The sequence below is a fragment of the Carlito syrichta genome, unplaced genomic scaffold (genome assembly GCF_000164805.1).
Source record: "Carlito syrichta isolate Samal-C Ts95f unplaced genomic scaffold, Tarsius_syrichta-2.0.1 Scaffold314774, whole genome shotgun sequence".
Lineage (NCBI taxonomy): Eukaryota > Metazoa > Chordata > Mammalia > Primates > Tarsiidae > Carlito > Carlito syrichta.
In genome coordinates this window covers 753,625-773,059 of record NW_007258870.1, presented here as the reverse complement: position 1 = coordinate 773,059, position 19,435 = coordinate 753,625, and the positions used below count along the sequence as shown (strand labels likewise).

General features: G+C 44.4%; 1 protein-coding gene across 3 annotated transcripts in view; it reads right to left on the bottom strand.

The window, feature by feature from the left end:
* Positions 1–6,791: 6,791 nt before the first annotated feature.
* Positions 6,792–19,435, bottom strand: part of CA10 (carbonic anhydrase 10) — a 523,391-nt gene continuing 510,747 nt past the window's right edge. For all 3 annotated transcript variants that reach the window (XM_021719507.1, XM_008071879.2, XM_021719506.1), the window contains exons 8-10: positions 13,936–14,090; positions 10,272–10,446; positions 6,792–8,077 (exon numbers count right to left, since the gene is read on the bottom strand). In XM_021719507.1, coding sequence (XP_021575182.1) covers positions 8,055–8,077; positions 10,272–10,446; positions 13,936–14,090 — 353 coding nt within the window. In that variant the 3' untranslated portion in view covers positions 6,792–8,054. The remainder of the gene's footprint in view (positions 8,078–10,271; positions 10,447–13,935; positions 14,091–19,435) is intronic.

The window sequence follows — 19,435 nt, the reverse complement described above, 5'->3', positions numbered from 1 at the left end:
GACTCTTTTATAAAGATACTGATTCCATTCATGAAGGCTCCATCCTCACGACATAATTACCTTCCAAAAGACTGTACCTCTTAATACTATCACTTGGTGGTGGGGGTGGTTAGGATTTCAAGATATGGGTCTTGGGGGGACACAAACATCCAGACCATGAGACATCTAGTATAAAAAGAATAAGACTACATGACTACAGTCCCAGAAGGAAAAATCCTTTCTTTCTGTCTTCAGCTAAGAGCATGTTTACCTGTTTACCTAAGGCTTCCCCGGCATCAGCCTTTGCTATAACTCTCTGGTTCCCACACATACCAGCTCTATGATCTTGGGTGTGTCTGTTTAGCTTTGTCATTGTTCACTTCTTCATCTATAAAACAAGGCCAAGAACTACTAGGCATAGCTACTAGCAGCACTCAAAAAATAAAGAATGTATGTAAAATATATATAAAAGAACCCAGCATCATGCCTAGTACATACTAGGTACATAAAAGGAACTCAGCAATTCTGAATTGAAAACTATCAAACATTATCCTCCCTCCCACTGGGCAATTCTACGTATCAACAATTTCTTTTGTAAACCTACTACGTGCAAAGCATTATGATGTGATTTCTTTTTCTGTGCATCATGTTTGCCTTCAGAGAACTTCAAACTAACACATACAGAGAGGCAGGTGGAGAACCCTATGAAGTTCTTTATATGTAACATACATTGCTAATATAAAACCAAATAAAGTCAATGTTAATTAGAGATACACTTAATATGCTGTGTGAGCTCAGAGGATAGAAGACATTTTCCTTGAGGAGATCAAGGAAACCTCGATGGTGGCATTTGAACTGGGTCTCTTTAAAGATGTGTAGTGTTTCCTTAGGTGAGGAAGAACCAATAAAACAAAAACCAAAAACCATTCCAAGCTGAGCAATGATATGAACTGAGGTTAGGATACTGGAAAATATGAATGAATGTCTGAGCATCCATGAAGGGCCCAGGGTGACTCGTCCCCAACATGCCTCAGGATGGTTGAGACATGAGGCTGTGGATCTCTGTTGAGAACCCATTAAGGAAGGTTTTGCCTGCTTTGCTAAGGAATTTGAACCTTTAACCTGGAAACAACCGGGGACCATTGAAAGTTTTCATGTTGGGAGAAGTGCTCTGGTTGGAGGTGTTTCACTGATCTCGGTGATGGAAAGGGAGCGGGTTGGCAATGTCTGAGTCAGGGTTTGACTCTCCATCTTTTCCTCCTCACCTGGGCCATGACTGAGGGCTCAGACACCCTGGGAAGAGCAACTTAGGAAATTCCCCTGGCTCCTGGTTCCTACCTTCATTCTAGATCGCCATCCAAGTGCTGTCCTCTTGCGTGGCGCCTGGAATCTGTTTCTCTATCAAATCAATTTGAAGTGCTGCTTCTTTGAATTTTCTATGTAGCTTTGTATTTTGATTTATTCTCTGGAAAATGTCTCAGATTATTCTCCACCCACTCCCCAGCCCAGCCTAAATTTCCTACAACCTTTATTTAGAGTGAGCTCGGGTTCTTTTTATCTGAGAGCAGAGCTTGAGTATTTTTACTCTCTGGTCTTTCATTTATCTGGAGAATGGAGGCTGGGGGATCCTGTTGGGTGGATATTGCTATAGTTCAGGCCCGAGATAATGAGGGCTGAGACTAAGTCTTGTCACAGGGTTTTAGGATTGGGGAGGAGGGAGCGCTGCATGGAAGAGACATCATGAAGTTAGAACTGATGGAGACATAACTTGCCTATGACTTTTATTATGGATGTACTTTGTCTTTCAGAAGTTCTGGTGTCCTGACTCACAGCTTGTTTTCATTTGTTCTTAATGGTCTGAGATCTTGGAAACTTTGCAATATGAGAAACTAGGAGTGATGACTTGGAGTGAGTTTTAGAAGGCTGGCACCAACTGGGTTCGGTGGCTCAGCCTGTAATCCCAGCGTGTTGGGAGGCTGAGGTGAGTGGATTGCCTGAGCCCGTGGGTTCGAGACCCGCCCGGCCAACTTGGCGAGACTTCATCTCTACAATAAGCCCAAAATTAACTGGGCATGATAGCACGCGCCTGTAGTTCCAGCTACTTGGAAGGCTGAGGTGGAAGGATCGCTGGAGCCCAGCAGGTCGAGGCTGCGGTGGCCGGGAGCGTGACACTGCACTCCAGTCTGGGCGACGTAGTGGACTCCAACTCAAAAAAAAAAAAAAAAGAAGAAGAAGAACGCTGGCACCAAACCTTTATTTCAAATACTAATGCTTCTTTTATTTAAAAAGTGAGAGATTTGTTATTCAAACTCTGGACCTATTAATGGAAGATGTGGGGAAGGAGAATGGGGGATGGACAACATTCTGAGACCATCGAAAATAGTTAATATGTATAGGGGCTGGGATGTGATTCTGCAAAGGGAATGAAAGCCTTTTAGGTAGCGTTGCATCCCATGTATGCACCTCAGAGGTGAGGTTTCCTCTGAGAAGGTTCTTTAGACAAATATGTCATCCCTAAACTTTGCAGCATGTTGAAATCATCTGCAGATCTTTACAAAACTCTGAAGCCTGGCTGCTGACCCTAGACATCCTGACTTAAATGATATGCAGTACAATCTGGGCATTGGGAGTTTAACAACTTTCCAAGAGATTCTTTCTTTATTATCTATCTATCTATCTATCTATCTATCTATCTATCTATCTATCTATCTATCTATCTAAGTTGAAATCTTACTTTGTTGCCCAGGTTGGAGTGCAGTGGTACATTCACAGCCACCCCAGCGTTGACTTGCTGGGCTCTGGCGATCCTTCTGCCTCAGCATTCCAAGCAGCAGGAACCACAGGTATGCACTACCACGCCGGCTAATTTTTGATTCATTGTAAAGTCGGGGTCTCGCCAAGTTGCCCGGGCTGGTCTCTAATCCACGGGCTCAGGCAATCCACTCACCTCAGCCTCCCAAAGTGCTGGGATTACAGGCTGAGCCACCAAACTCGGCTATTACTATATATTAAAATTCAGGTATGATTGACATTAAAAAAAACTGTACACATTTAATGTATGTATCTTGATGAATTTGAAGATCTACACCTTTGAAATCATCACCAGAAGCTATGCCATAAGCTTAACCATCACCTCTAAAAGTTTCCTCCTCCCTATTTTTTTGTGATAAGAACATTTAGCATAAAATCTACCCTTTTATTTTTAAGTAGACACATTTTCAGGATACAATATAGAATTGTTAGCTATAGGGATTATCCTGTACAATAGATCACTGGGACTTACTTGACTTGTGTAATTGAAACCATGTACTTTCTGACCAACACGTCCCAATTCCCCCACCCCAAGCCCCTGATAACCACCATTCTGCTCTCTGTTTCTGTGAGTTGGACTATTTTAGATTCTCAGTTTAAGTGAGACCATGGAATATTTGTTCTTCTGTGTCTGGTTTATGTTATTGAGCACTCCTACAACTCAATAGCAAAGCCCCCAAATAACCTGATTAAAAAATGGGTAAAAGACTTGAATAGTTATTTCCCCAAAGAAGACATATGAATGACTAACAGGTATATGAAAAGGTGCTCAACATCACTAATCATCATGGAAATGCAAATCAAAACCACAGTGAGATATCACCCCATATATGTTAGGATGGCTATTATCAAGATAACACAAGATAAATGTTGGCAAAGATGTGAGGGAAGGGGAATTCTTGTACACTGTTGATGGGAACGTAAATTGGTGCAGACTGGAAGACAGTGTGGATCATAAAATAGTAAAAGTAGAACTATTCTATGAGCCCCTAATCCCACTTCTGGGTATCTACCCCAAAAGAATTGAAATCAGGATTGCGAAGAAATATCTGTACTCCCATATTCATTGCAACATTGTTTATAGTAGAAAAGACATGGAAAAAGCCTAAATATTCATTGACAGATGAATGGATAAAGAAAATATGGCATGGACAGACAATGGAATATTATTCAGCCTTAGAAAAGAAGAAGGCAATTCTGTCATTTGCTGCACACTGATGAACTTGGAGGACATTTTGCTAAGGAAATTCTAATGTGTAGCAAGTGGGAATGAGCATTTGAGTTACAGTGGCTCTCATACTTAAGTGTGCATTAGAATCACCTGCGGGGGGGGGCTTGTTAAAACACAGATTTCTGGGCCTCACCCTCAGAGTCTGCAGTGAAGTCTGAGAATTTGGATTTCTAACAAGTCCCAAGTGATGCTGATGGTTGGGTCCACACTTTGAGTACCAATGGATCGGAAGAGTTGGGTCTGGTTTACCGCTTATAAGCTAGGCCTATCACTTGGTCCTTAAGAAGACAAGTTTCTGCATTTATAACACAGAGACAGCAGTGGTAATTACCTCATGGGTCACTGTGTGGGTAAAATGATATGATCTTTGTAAACTGCTCAGCACAGTTTAGGGGCCTGAGTCACAGAAAATGTGCAACCCATGGTGGATTTCTTTTTTTGAGTTGGAGTCTCACTCTGTCGCCCAGACTGGAGTGCAGTGGCATGCTTCCGGCCACCGCAGCCTCGACCCGCTGGGCTCCAGCGATCCTGCTGCCTCAGCCTTCCAAGTAGCTGGAACTACAGGCGCGCGCTACCACGCCCGGCTAATGGGTGGATTTCATTAGTTGTTTCCTGGACTGAGGTCTTGGTAGATCTTTCCTTAAGTTCAACTGTATTGTTGGTGAGTAATATTAAAGTGACTTTCTGCTCCTGGAGGTTTCACTTTTAGGCTTTCTAGAACAGGAAAACTGGGGCACTTCCATGAACTGCAGGTGTTCCGGTGAAGGATCTGCCTTGGGATGGTTGGCATATGTTAACTGACCATCGTCAATCATACTCTTCAGCCTGATGTGTGTGGTTTAGGCTGTAATCGAGGCCTGCTCTCCTGACCAGATTCCACGTTATTCTCACACTGTGCTGCACCCCATTTCAGACACATTTAGTGCAGGGTGTTGTGGTTGTCTTGACGTCACCATGGAAACCACACTACTACAGAGGGAGATGGGAACAAGACCCTAAATGGTCTTGGAAACCACAAAAAATATCCCCAAGAGTGGGCTGTGGATTTCTACACTATGTTTTCTCTTTTTTGCATTCGATTTTCCCAGAGCTATCTTTTGTGTATACCACTCTCCCCCGATTTGCCAAGGAGGAAACTGAGGCTCAGCATGTGTTTTCCTGCAGGCTGTAGGTTTCTTTTCCAGGATGGAAGGGATGTTCACATCAGCCCAAGGCCCCAACAGGCAAAACTGACCTGTCAGCACCCACTGCAGAGCACAACAGCACTGTGGCTGCCCTTCCTGAGTACCCACGGACTGCAAGGAAGTCTTTATGTATTTCTGTTGCTTGATGTCTTTACCAGATCAAGTCCCAGAAGCTTTTTAGTACTTATAGAAATTCTTTTTTTTAAAGAGAGGTACTAATCTTCATCACTCCCATGTGGTTTGAGGGCAAAACGATTGTATTTCCATTTTATAGTTTGGGAAACCCAGTGAGGGTGGAGAAGGGGCATTTAGAACTGGCGGTGAAGGTGAAGACAGGAGCCAGCTTGATCCATTTGGAGGTCTGTTTGGCCAAGGTGAAGTTCTGCTCATGCCCAGGGACCCGAAGGGTGAGAATCTGGCTCTTCTTTTGTTCTTACTGGACTAAATAATTGAATAGGAGACACAGTTAGGAAATAATAGGAAAAGCCATGGGAAGTTGTCTTGTCCAAACCATTTATAGAAAAGAGCTCAATCCCAAGGAGGGGAGTTGACTTGCCCAAAGTCACAGAGGATGCTGGGAATAGATGCTGGGAATAGAATGAGGCCTAGAAACGTGTCCCGTCTTCCTTCCTCACCTGTGCGCTTTCCTCTCTTCCTCAACACACCCTGGGCATTTACTCATGTGCTGTCTGCTGGCTATCTGTTGCTTTTGTTGGACATTAATCTGGTGTCCCTGTAAAGGAAGGTGTGTTATGATTCAGATAAACTTCTAATTAGGTAGGTTGCACAAGTGTAGGCACCACTGGCAGAAGAATCAATGCAGGTATTGTGCTAGCTGCTTTAAGTAACTATTTAAGCCTCATAACTCACGGAGGCAGTTATTAGCCTCACCAGTGTACAAATCAGAGAAGCAAAACAACTTGCCTAGGATTACACGGCAGGCAAGTGACAGAGTGAAGTTTATTTACCATCCATATGCTTCAACTGTTATACTGTATCACTGCCTGCCATTGCAGAATATAACTAAGAGGAAGCCTCAAGTCACACAGAGAAGGATTGCCACCCGTCCACCCTAAACCTTTGTAAATATTTGATTTTCTGGAAAACTATATTTGCTCAGAAATGGGCCTAGATGGCATCATAGCTAAGGCTGTCATATAACATTGATGCAAAAAAGTAAAATAAAGAATGCAGTTAAGTATATTATTTTGAATATGAAATAATTGAGTGTCTTGAATTTTTCATCATCAATATTTCTAGTCACTAGGCTGAAATTTTTGATATGCTTGCAAATGTTCTCATTTGCCCAGAGTCTCCAAGCCTGTGTTTTCTCCCTTTCTGTGTGTGACAGAAAGGAGAGATGAAAGTTATTTTTAATTTGGTCACTGAACAAACATCCAAGTCTTCCCTTCCAACAGTTAAGCCTATATGTTTTCTCGACAGGGTATTAATTACCTGGCTCTGGGAATGGCCAGACGGGCTGTTCTGGCTGCCCCGGCAGCCCTGAATGCAATTGCTCACGGACCCAGCAGGACTCAGAATCATCAGCAGGGAGCATCCTCCTTCTCAATAAACTCAGACATAGGTACTGGGTAACTTGTTAAACACATTTATTGATTTCTTGACAGTAACCAAACACAGTGAGTGACCATTATAAACAAGAAAAGAAAGGCATTCGTTTGTACTTTGTGAAATCTGGCTGCACCTGGAGAAAAAAGACACCCCTTTCCCAGGAATTTACAAGGCAAAGTGCATTCCTTCACGGGAGCATCACAGGGGGGGATGGCAGTTTTGAAACGCAAGAAATCTGTCGCCTGCTATCTCAGGCTGAAGCTCACCTCATGTGAATGATCGAGCTATGGAGTGGGATTAAAGGTATACTTGCTTAGCAAATGCATTCCTGATTGCCACAAACTCAGTCAAAACTGGCTGCAAATGAACAAAACATGTAGATGAAGGAACGAGTGAAATCAAAGAATGCAGTTGCATGGAGCCAGGGCTTAGCCTGTAAGGAAGGAGAACAGACCCAAGCCAGAAAAATGAAATTAACTCGTTAAACACATTTATTGAGCTGTTAACAATAATCAAACACAATGTATGACCTTTGGAAAACAAGAAACAGTAAATGGATCAATTCTGATCTTGGCAAATCCTACTACAGATATGTGACAAAGAGGGAAATATTTCCTTTTCTTTATAGTCTGTGGTGATATTTATATACAATGTGTAGCTCTTCAATGTCTGTCCTTTTTTTTCTTTTTTAAATTGTTGCGTAAACAGAAGAATTATAATCTAGAAATAAGTGTCCTTGGTCAGCTTTGTCCTGGCTCACCTCCTACCAGCACCCTCAAAGGATCCTAGGACACTATTTGAGATTACTTGATGCAAAGTCCATTTGATCCCGTCAGAGCTGTGTTTTCTCCTCTCTCTCTCTTTTGGAAGAATTTTGTATGTACAAAGGCTGAAAAGTCCCATTGGGTAGATTTATTAGTTCAGGAAAACAGTATCAAAATTGTAATCAGGTTAAGTGGTTATTTTCTTCTAAGACCTCTTATGAATGAGCCTTTCGTTTCTGAAACTTGACTTTCCATTATGGAGGTTACATGAGTGTGTATGTTTGCATGTGTGTATGTATGTACGAGGGCTTGTGTGTGTGCTTGTGAGTGTGTGTGGAGATGTATTCTTCTGCCATGGTTTTGCAGACACTTTTCGGGAAGAAAGGGCCAATCCCAAGAATGAATGAGGCTTGGGGGAAGGAAGGAGAGAGAAGCAAGAGGGGGACATTCTAGGTTACGTCAATTCACAGTTGTAGCATTTCACTGAGGTGGGATTCTTCTTGGCTTTGTTCTCTACTTGAGGAGCCATTCATTTACTGGAAAGAGAGAGAAAGAAGAAAAAAACACATAACACAAAACAAGGCATACTGAATTAATTTGCACACAGTTTGGAGGAATTTTTCCAGAGGGATAGAAACTATTTTCTTGTTTTGTAGATACCTGCTTATTTTTATGCATCCCAACTACCCCCTTCCAATTCTCCATGACCCTCTAGGCTTGTACTGGCTGATATGGTGGCCACTATAAATTTAAGTTGATTAAAATAAAAAAATTTGTTGAGTTGTTGTATGAGCCACACTTCGGATGTTCAATAGCCACATGTGGCTAGTAGTTGCTGAATTGAACAATGCAGGGTGGGATATTCATCAAAGCATCACAAGAACACTCCCATCATCATAACAACAGAAAGTTCACCATAGGAAGAGAACGTTCTGGTGGATGACCCTGCTCTCAACCAGGGATGAGCAAACAACAGGTCATGGACTAAATCCAGCAAACTATCTGTTATTGCAAATAAAGTTTTATTGGAACACAGCCACACCCATTCATTTACATATTGTTGTGGTTGATTTCATACTGTACTGTCAGAGTGCAACAGAAACTTTATGGCCTCAAAGCCTAAAATATTTACTCTCTGGTCTTTTACAGCCAGAGTGTGTGACTCCTGCTCTAGACCTTAAACTCTGTGTGGGTAGAGTCATAATTGCCTTTGTCACCACTGTACCCTCATCAGCCAGCTGATGGCCCAAAACATAGTAGGGACACAATATGTGGGTGTTGAATAAAGAGAAGGATGAGTGAATGAGTTGGGTATTTATTTTTCTGGTAGTTTTGGCTGGAAGGGAGCAGAAAATGTATAGTTTGGGCACACTGCAAGTATGTCTGAGGGAGAAGAAAGAAAGACAGGAACACGGGGAGAGAAGGAGAGATGAAGTGGGGGCCAAGGAGCAGTGGTGGAGGCTGCATTTAAAGCTGTCTGGTAATAACCACAGCCCCTATATTTGGGGGGGCGTTGTTGCTACAAAGGGTTTCTCCATCCAGGCTTTGATTGCCCTCATAACAAGCCACAAAGCAGATAGGAAAGGACTGTTATGAAGAAGCCAGGCTTAGGGAATAAAGACCCGGCTGGATTTGTACAGCCCTTTTTTTTTTTTTTTTTTTGAGTTGGAGTCTCACTCTGTTGCCCAGACTGGAGTGCAGTGGCCGCTCCCGGCCACCGCAGCCTCGACCTGCTGGGCTCCGGCGATCCTTCCGCCTCAGCCTTCCGAGTAGCTGGAACTACAGGCGCGTGCTACCACACCCGGCTAATTTTTGATTTATTGTAGAGATGAGGTCTCGCCAAGTTGCCTGGGTGGGTCTCGAACCCGCGGGCTCAGGCAATCCACTCACCTCAGCCTCCCAAAGGCGCGGGATTACAGGCTGAGCCACCGAACCCGGCTTGTACAGCCTTTTAAAAACCAGGCCTGGAACTCAAGTGTCCTGACTCCCAGTCCAGGGCATTTTCAAGACCCCGCCCTGTCTCTACCTTCCCTCTACACTGAGAGTTTGTCACCATGATCTACAGCTATTTAGTTAGTGTGTGGAAGAGAAGAGAGAGGGCTTGGTGCGAGCCCCAGAGTTACAGGAGGAAGTCATCTTAAATGGCCCCTGTAGTAGGAATAATCACCATATCTAGGGACAAAGCACTGGCCAAAGGCACATTCACACACATTACCTCATTGGCTCGGCATTTAGAGTATGTGTGTACCTACCAGGAGAAAGGGAGTCCATCTTGCATATAACTGAAAGCTTTAATGCTTCTCACTGTCCTGTTCTAACAGATAATCTTGGGAGAATCAGTCTTTTTTGGGCTTTTCTGAAAAATGACAACAAAAAGGGCTGTCTTGCCTGAACCAGAGGGAGTGCAAAGCTTTGCTCTATGTGAGAGGGATATCACGTATATCAAAGTTTTACACTTTCACATATAGATATAGCTATAGATATCTTCACCCATGTAGATATCTATATTGCATATATCAAATCTTTAAACCTTTATCACCTTCAGCTATATGTGATCAGCTATTTGGATTTTACCAACAGAAAACACCACACAAATGGAGGGTGGTAGTCTTATTGTCATTCAGTCATGATCCCTACGATGGGAGAGATCACCAGGCCTCTAAGAGTAGGTCTAAGCAGAAAGACTAAGCTCTGGCCTGTGTCCTCTGTTCTCTGAGCCACGACACCCACCTCTATACTGAAGCTTCTGGGCTCGGTTGTTTGGACAGTCCTTCCCCTGTAAACTGAAGTTGATGTTGGTGCGGATGCAACGGTTGTTGAGTGGCTGCACGGGCCTGAAGTTGTCACTCATGCTCAGAAAGATCTGAGATGGCTGATTCTGACTGAGCAGGCGTAAGGAGTGCATCTGAGGAGAGAGAAGCAGCTGTGAGACCCAATCGTCCTCTTGAATACACCAGGGAAGGAAGACCCAGTAGACCATGGCCAAGCCAGGTGGTATTGGCTGTCTGGGAAAGGGCATGAGCCCATGGAGCTCCTTCTGTGGTTCAGCTGAGCTGAAGGCCCACTAATGCATCCATGCATGGAGTGGGCCTTTCTTGTAGCTCACTAGCTCATATATATCTCTGAACCAGTCATTGACTCTCTCTCACCCTAAATGCATCATCTGTCAAAGGAGGAAATCTGGTTCTAGGCATTCTCTTGGATTCCTTCTTTCTCTGACACCCTGTGATTCAATAATTCCCTAACTACCACTTGGTATTGCCTAGATGACTCTGATTGGTCCAGGGGTCAGATCTAAACTAAGCTGGACCAGTTTGCCTCCTCTTCTGTGAATATCAGGGCCAAGTGGCTGGACTATGAGGGGGACTCAAAAAACTCAGAATTATCTTTTGGAGGGCAGGCCCCTTGGAGTACAGGCTTTCCTGCTAGGTAAGTGTTCTAGGAATCCATCGGCATCAGTGTAACAGCTAGCGTTGTGAGAGACTACGTTTGGCTTCAGTGATTTTTTTTTTTTTTTGACATTCTTTCAACACGTTTACTCATTTCGTGATTTGTGAGTGTACCTGCCCACACTGCACTGAGTGTTCAGTGGTTTCAGACCAAAAGTGGCATGACCCCATGCCCTACCCTCTCTATTCCCCTGATCTCACCCTGAATGACTTCTTTTTGTTTCCCCAGACAAAAGAGTCCTCAAAGGGAAACATTTTGCTGGTGTGGAAGAGGTAAAACAAAAAATGGCAGAAGCACTAAAAAGCATCAAACTTGATGAGTTTAAAAACTGTTTTGAGCAGTGAAAAAAACGTCTTGGTAGGTGTATTGCATCAAATGAAGAGTACTTTGAAGGTGACTGAGGTTTAAATACGTAAAAGTAAATACACAATTTTAATAAATAAATTCCTCTTTTTTGGCGTTTGCAGCCATGTTCTGCGACAGAGCTGTGAAGCAGAAAAAGACAGTCTTTGGCAGGAGATAAGAATCAAAGGTAAGGGAAAGAGAGGAGGAGCGCAGAGAGAAAGGGCTTCTTGGGGTTCCGATTCCAGTGAATTTCTGACATCAATTTCTGATTTCAAATTCTGTAAGACATTCCTGTGTCTCTTGAATAAATCCTTTCCCTAAACTTAAGCTATCTGCAGAGGGTTACGGTTGCTTGTCACCCTGTGAGGCACAATCAATACAGATAGGATCAGAACTTCAAATTGTTACCATTGTTGTCGGGTGGTGAACACATATCCTGTCAAGGAGATTGGATTCCACTTCCTTTTACCACCTTTCCTTTACATTTGTATAGACTCTTGAATCATAGGAGGTCAGAGCAGGAACAAACTCAAGTAATTTACCCCCCTCATGCCAAAGAGGAGGGGTATTCATTTCACAGAAGTGGTGTGACAAGCCTGAACTACACAATGAGCCACTTAGCAAAGCCCACACTGGAGAACTGACCTGCTTCCCTCTCGGTTCTGAGGAAGACTGACCCGTCTCATGTTCAAATGTGTTATGTGAAATGCTACATATCATATTGCCTCCTCTAGAAGACTGACATGTGCCTTAGCATTTAAAAATAACTCAAGAGCCTCCTCAACAATGAAATCTATTTACCTTTTCACAAGCAATTTTTTCAAACACATTTGACTAGATCTTCCATTTTGCTTATTTGCTTTGTAAACACTATAGTTGTAGAGCACATTCTTGGAACCGATCCTGTCGTCTTTTCTCACTCACACAGGTGGGATGCTTCTATGATTATTTCATGTTGATCCTTTTGGATGTTCGCTATTGATCGATTCATTGATTGACTGAGTTGAAGTCTCACTCTGTCACCCAGGCTGGAGTGCAGTGGCATGATCACAACTCATGGCAGCCTCTACCTCTGGGCCCAGATGATTCTTCTGCTTCAGCCTCCTGAGTAGCTGGAACCACAGGTATGCACCACCATGCCTGGCTAATTTTTTGGTTTATGGTAGAGACGAGGTCTCGCCAAGTTGCCCAGGCTGGTCTCGAACCCCTCTCGTCTCCGCCTCTCAAAGTGCTAGGATTACAGGCATGAGCCACTATGCCCAGCTTGATGCTGACTCTTTAAATCTAGCGTATGGGTTGAGTTGTGTGTCCCACTCCTGTCCCCCCAGATTCATAAGCTGAAGGTATTGATAACCACCAGTACCTCAGAATGTGACCTTATTTGAAAATAGGGCTATTGCAGATACAATTGGCTAAGTTAAGAAAAAAAGTACATATATATTTTTTGAGTAGGAGTCTGGCTCTGTTGCCCAGGCTAGAGTGCAGTGGCATGCTCATGGCCACTGTAGTCTCAACCTGCTGGACTCAGGTGATCCTTCTGCCTCAGCCTTCCAAGTAGCTGGAATCATGGGCGTGCGTCATCACACCGGGCTAATTTTTTGATTTACTATAGAGACGAGGTATCACCAAGTTGCCGAGGTTGATCTCAAACCCCTGGACTTGGGCAATTGTCTCGCCTCTGCCTCCCAAAGTGCTGGGATTATAGGCATGAGCCACTGTGCCCGGCCAAGACAAGATTATTGGGATGGGCTCTTATCCAGTCAGATTGATTTTCTTATATAAACAGAAATCTGGACACAGAGACTCAGACACAGGAAGACGGCTATGTGAAGATGAAGATAGAGCCTGGGGTGATACTTCTACATACCAAAGGATACCAATGATTACCAGCAAACCACGAGAAGCTTGGGGAGAGGTATGGAACAGATTCTTCCTCACATCCCTCAGAACAGGGGTCCCTAACCCCTGGGCCATGGACCGTTACCAGTCCGTGACCTGTTAGGAACAGGGCTGCACAGCAGGAGGTGAGTGGCAGGCCAGCAAGTGAAGCTTCATCTGTATTTACAGGCACTCCCCACCGCTCACATTACTGCCTGAGCTTCACCTCCTGTCAGATCAGTGGCAGCATTAGATTCTCATAGGAGCGTGAACCCTATTGTGAACTCTGCATGCCAGGGATTTAGTTTGCACACTGTTTATGGGAATCTAACGCCTGATGTTCTGAGGTGGAGCTGAGGTGGTGATGCTAGTGCTGGGGAGTGGCTGCAAATACAGATGAACATCAGTGGTGAGGTTTGACTGCACATCCCCCACTCCCTTCCTGTCTGTGGAAAAACTGTCTTCCACGAAACCAGTCCCTGATGCCAAAACGGTTGGGAACTGCTGCCTCAGAGGGAACCAACCCTGCAGACTAGCCTTGGTCCTGGACATTTAGCCTCTGGGAGTGTAAGGCAATAGTTTCTGTTGTTTAGGCGACCCCACCCAGTTTGTGGTACTTTGTTGCATTAGTCCTAGTAAACGAATACAATGGGCACATCACAAACGAGGTGAGTTTTGTATCATTCTTCCCCATCAGCTAAAGGATCACAGAGAAGCTCACCTGCATCCTGGTAATATAGACAGGCTTGTTCATTATTATCCAACTTGCCGTCTCATAGCAGGGCGGGATAGTCATCGACCCATCATACGTAATGAAACTAGAGGTCTCTGGATATAGTTCCTCTATATTAAGTCCCTGTAGTAAATATGCATCATCTAGAGAAGAAAATAAGAAAGATGTTAGAATTAGGTTTCTTGAGAAAGTGCTGGTATTATTGATAGACATATTTTTTCTTTTTGAATTCAAGACTGTCAGGATAGGTTGCAAATCTCAGTCTTTTTATTTTATTTTTTATTCAGGATCTCATTCTGTTGCACAGGCTGGAGTGCAGTGGTGTGGTCATGGCTCACTGCAGCCTCGACCTCTGGACTCAGGCAATCCTTCCACCTTAGCCTCCTGAGTCATTGGGACTACAGGCACACGCCACCGTGCCTGGCTAATTCTTAAACATTTTTGTAAAGATGAGATCTCACTATGTTGTTCAGGCTGTTCGTGAACTCCTGGGCTCAAGCAATCCTCCCTCCTTGGCCTCCCAAAGTGCTGGGATTATAGGCATGAGCCACTACACTTGGCCTCAGTAATTTTAAACAAGATTTATTTCTTGCTCACACACATGTTTATTCTAGGTTGGCCGAGGGCGTCCTTCCATGTCACTGTGGTTCACATTTTGGGATCCAGAGCAGCCACTATCTAGACCTTAGTGAACCACCGTGACAGAAGGAAAAGCAAGAATGATGAGACGAATATTGGCTCTTAAAGCTTCCATTCCAGAAGTGGCACTTGTCACCTCTGCTCACATTTTGGTAGTTGAAGAAGTCACATGGTGAAATCTGATGTCAGGGATGTGAGGAAGCACATTCTCCCACAGAATGGGGCACTGACTACTGGTGAACTTTTTTTTTTTTTTTTAGTTGAAGTCTCATTCTGTCACCCAGGCTGGTGTGCAGTCGCATGCTCATGGCTACCACAGCCTCGACCTGCTGGGATCAGGTGATCCTTCAGCCTCAGCCTTCCAAGTAGCTGGAACTATAGGCACATGCCACGACGCCTGGCTAATTTTTTGATTTATTGTAGAGACGGGGGTCTCGCCAAATTGTCCAGGTTGGTCTCGAACTCATAGGCTCTGGGAATCCTCTCACCTCACCTTCCCAAGGTGCTGGGACTATAGGTGTGAGCCACTGAGCCCGGCCACTATTGGTGACCTTTTAGTGATGTTGTCTACCACAGGACTGTTCAAACAGCCCTTGGTTATGGTCCCTGAGACCTGGACCTATAGGCATTATGGGTATAATGAGATGGACAATTAAAGGCTTCAAGACCTGTTGAAAGTGACCTGACCACCATCGTTATTTATTGACATTGTTTTGTTAAAAGAACACAAAGGAAATACTTTTAGAAATAAAAATCAATCAGGCCAAATTCTACCATGAGAGTCAATGGTTACGTCCAACAACTGATTTCATTTTTTCTGTGGATTTCTCTCTCAGGCCCGTGTAGCTAGCCTTTTCTCTTATACCAATTTGAGGTATTCACACTCACATATCTTTTATTATTAAATGTAGCTATTCAATGATAAAAATAAAATACATACATATCAGTCCACATGGCAAAAAAGAGAGAAAAAAAATAACAACAATTCCAATCACCTACAACAATTGCTATTAGCACTTGGCATATTTCCTTTGACTTTTTAAAATTTACGAATTGGTTGTATTTTTTAGAAGTGTAATATATTGGAATTTTCAAATCTCAATAAATTGTAATGCACCTCTCATCCTTTTCCTCTCCCCATGATCCCTCTTCTTTCTTTTTACATTTTAATTTAATTTTTTTGAGACAAGGTTTTGCTCTGTCTCCCAGGTTGGAGCACAGTGGCGTGATCACAACTCACCATAGCCTAGAGTTCCTGGGCTCAAGTGATCCTCCTGCCTCTTGAGTAACTAGGACTACAGGCATGCACCACCATACCTGGTTAATTTTTTACTTTTATAATGACAGGATCTTGTTATGTTGCCCAGGCTGTTCTCATATTCCTGGCCTTAAGTGATCTTCCTGCCTTGGCCACCCAAAGTGCTGAGATTGTAGACATGAGCCACCACCCGGCCCCATCTCTTTTCTTTCAGCACATTATTGCTCTCTTCTGCTAGCTTCCAAAACTCCATACTCAGTATTTCTATTTTTCTGGCCATTCCCTCTCAGTTCTGTTGTTGACTGCTGATCTGCTACCTGCTTCTCTCCACGATGCAATTCCCCAAGGTTCCTTCTCACTCTATGCTCCCACCCAAGGGTAGTCCATCTATATCCATGGCTTCATTGGCCCCCTGTACCCCAGTGATTCCAGATCTATGTCTCCAGAAGTATCACATCCCCTGGGGTGCTAGGAACACCCACCATGAGGCTAATCCAGGAGACCTAGAGAACGCACAGCAGGGACTCAAAGCCTGGCTGGCAGAGGGATAAGACTGGCCTCCCAGTTCCCCTGAATTTCCACGTGTTCTCATTCATATGTCTAACTCACAGTGAGAAAGGATTAAATCTTCAGTGGTTGATGTAATTGCTCATGTTTCGTATTATGCACATATAATGGCAGAGAAAGACTTTCACATACAGCTGGAACCTCACACTGACTCAATGAGATGGGTCAGGCAGATGGTGACATCCTCGTTGCCAAGGAACAGAAGACCAGAGAGGCAAAGTAACCTGGCCACGGTCACGGAGCTAGCTGGTGACTGCTGAGTGGAAACTGGAACCCAGCCCTCCTGACCTCCAGATCAAGGTCATTCATTCATTCAACAAATATTCACTAGGAACCTCTTTGTGGTAGGTACAGTGTTAGGTCCTGGAGATAGAGCAATAAACAAGATAGATTCAATGTCTATCCTCATGCTAGTTGAAGAGATTGAAAACCAACAACAAAAATACATATATGTAGGCTAGCATGTCAGGGTGATAATTACACCTTGACCTGCCTGTAGTTACCTATTGATTAATGCTGCTAATCTATTTTCCTGGGCAAAGATGCCCTCCCCACTGTTTCTTCCTTCAGAAATTGGTCTTTCAGTTGTCTCTGATGAGAAAGAATCATCTTTGCCAAGACAACTTGAATTTCAATGTTCCTTTTCTTGTCAATTAAATTATGAATGAATCAACTAAGCTAGTGGGTTGGAATGATGTAAATAAAACCACAACTTGCCTACTCCATTCAAAAACTGCTCCTACTGGCCTTCTATTATCCCTTGATGGGGCAATGAAACCAAGACTCTGTTCACACAATGCCAATGAAGAAGACAGTCAATGAGGGAATGTGGTCATGCTGGATTTGGAGACCAACCCTAGGAGGAAGGAATTTCTTTCACTTTTCCTGTCTATGTGTCTGCCTTTCCATCAAAACACCAGGGAACTGGGAGATGCTCAAGAAGGACGCAGTCACTGGAGTATGACCAGGCTGGGTCTGCACTGTGGCCTGTGTGGTCAGATGCTTCCATGACAAAGCCACAGTGCCCAGAGTACACACTCATGTGATGGATCCCGGGAGTTGGATCAGGTACCAACACAGTAAGTATACGTTGAGTATTCATTATTTTCCTCTGACTGTTTCTTAAGTCCTTAATATGTGTCAGGCACTAAGCCAGGTATAGGTGAGCAGGAAATAATTAAATGAACACAGGCCGGGCACAGAGGCTCACATCTGCAATCCCAGCACTTTGGGAGGCTGAGGCCAGAGGATTACCTGAGCTCAGGGGTTCGAGATCAGCCTGGGCAACACAGTGAGACTTCGTTTCTACAATAAATCAGAAAGTCAGCTGGGTGTGGTGGTGCATGCTTGTGGTTCCAGCTACTTGGAAGACTGAGGCAGAAGGATCACCTGAGCCCAGCAGGTCAAGGCTGCGGTGGCTGTGAGAGTGCTACTGCTCTCCAGCCTGGGCTACAGAGTGAGAATCCCACTCAAAAAAAAAATGCAGAAGGAGTCACAGAGACAGTGACATAAATCTGCACTGGACCCAGAGGAAGGCTGTCAGTTCTGTCTAGAGGGGTGTGTGGGGAGTGGGACTCAGAAAAGGATGAATCAAGGTGCTGACTTGAACTGCATCTTAAATGACAGCAGATGATCAGTGTGTGGCTGGTAGAGAGCTGGGGTATCAAGGGCACTGTAGACAGAGCCATGCTAGAGAAAGAGCCAAGGGAAACATATAAAGTGGTGTGTACTTGGGGACAGCTGGAGTGTGAGATGCAGGGGGCTGTGGAGACGCAGGGGGAGGGATATTGTGGGAAATGTGGCTGGCGGGGTCAGCGCAGGCTGAACCCAGAAGGTCCTTCTCTGCACTGTGGGGAGTTTGAGCTTCATCCTGGAGGCGATGCAGAACCACTGAAGGGTTTGAAGCTGAGGAGTAGCATGATCAGATTTGCGCTTAATGAGGCTTGCTCTGACGGTGGTTTGGCCTGAAGATTAACATATTGAATGAGAGAAGGAAGCATTCAGCACATTTTTATTAAAGGTCAATGTGATTTGTTTAACCAAGCTTGCACAAGGAGCACACTGGGTACTCTAGCATGCTGTTATGATTGCATTTTATTTTATTTGGGGCAGTGGGGAGGAGGGAATTAAGGAGGCAGCTGGATGAGGGGCATCAGGCATGACTGGAGTAAAGAAAAAGAACATTTTATGTTCTTTGAAACTATAACCCACCTCTGTGCCATGGCCATATTTGAGGAAAGGGTTGGAGGCGGGGGTGGTGCAGGCTAGAAGCAAGAGGCAAGGGTTATTTACCCCCCACTCAGGAAAACAGCATGTTTCCAGAACACCATAAGGGCTGGTACCCCAGACCCCATCTGCTGTGGTCCTGTCAGGAGACTCCTCTTCATCCACTTCCTCCACGAAACACAACCATCATCAGAAGACACAGGACTTTGCCCTTCCACACCCTGGATCCTGATATACCACTGTGTTCTTCCTGCGAATCTTGTTGATGCTCATACTTGAACTTTTGCCCTTTTTGCCTCCTTACTCTGCAGAACTCGGAAAGACCCAGTGTGAAGAATGTGAGCTTTGGACTCAGACCTGAGTCATGGTGCTGCCTGGGCTGCTCACTGTCCGTGTGACCTTGGACCCGCAGGTAACCCATGGAGCCTCAGTTTCCACATCTGTAATGTGCAGATGGCTGGAGTTCCTGGCTCACAGGGTTGTTTGAGACATGAATGGGATCATGCTTTTCAAGTACCTAGCACAAGGTGCAGACCAGGTAAGTACTCAGCAGTGCTGGGTAATATTGATGTTACCTCCTTTCTACCTGGAATATCCTTGCCAGCTTCCCCAGGATCACCACTACTGTTCTCCTCCAGAACTCCCTGGCTTTCCTAACTGAACTAGGGCCCCTCCTCTTTCACTGTACTTACTGAATTATCTTACCAAGAACTCTTTGCCTGTTTGACTGTCCCCACTGAGCTGTGAGCCTTCAGAGGAAGGGTGTGCATCTTTAGTCTCTGTTCCTTAAGCTCCAGC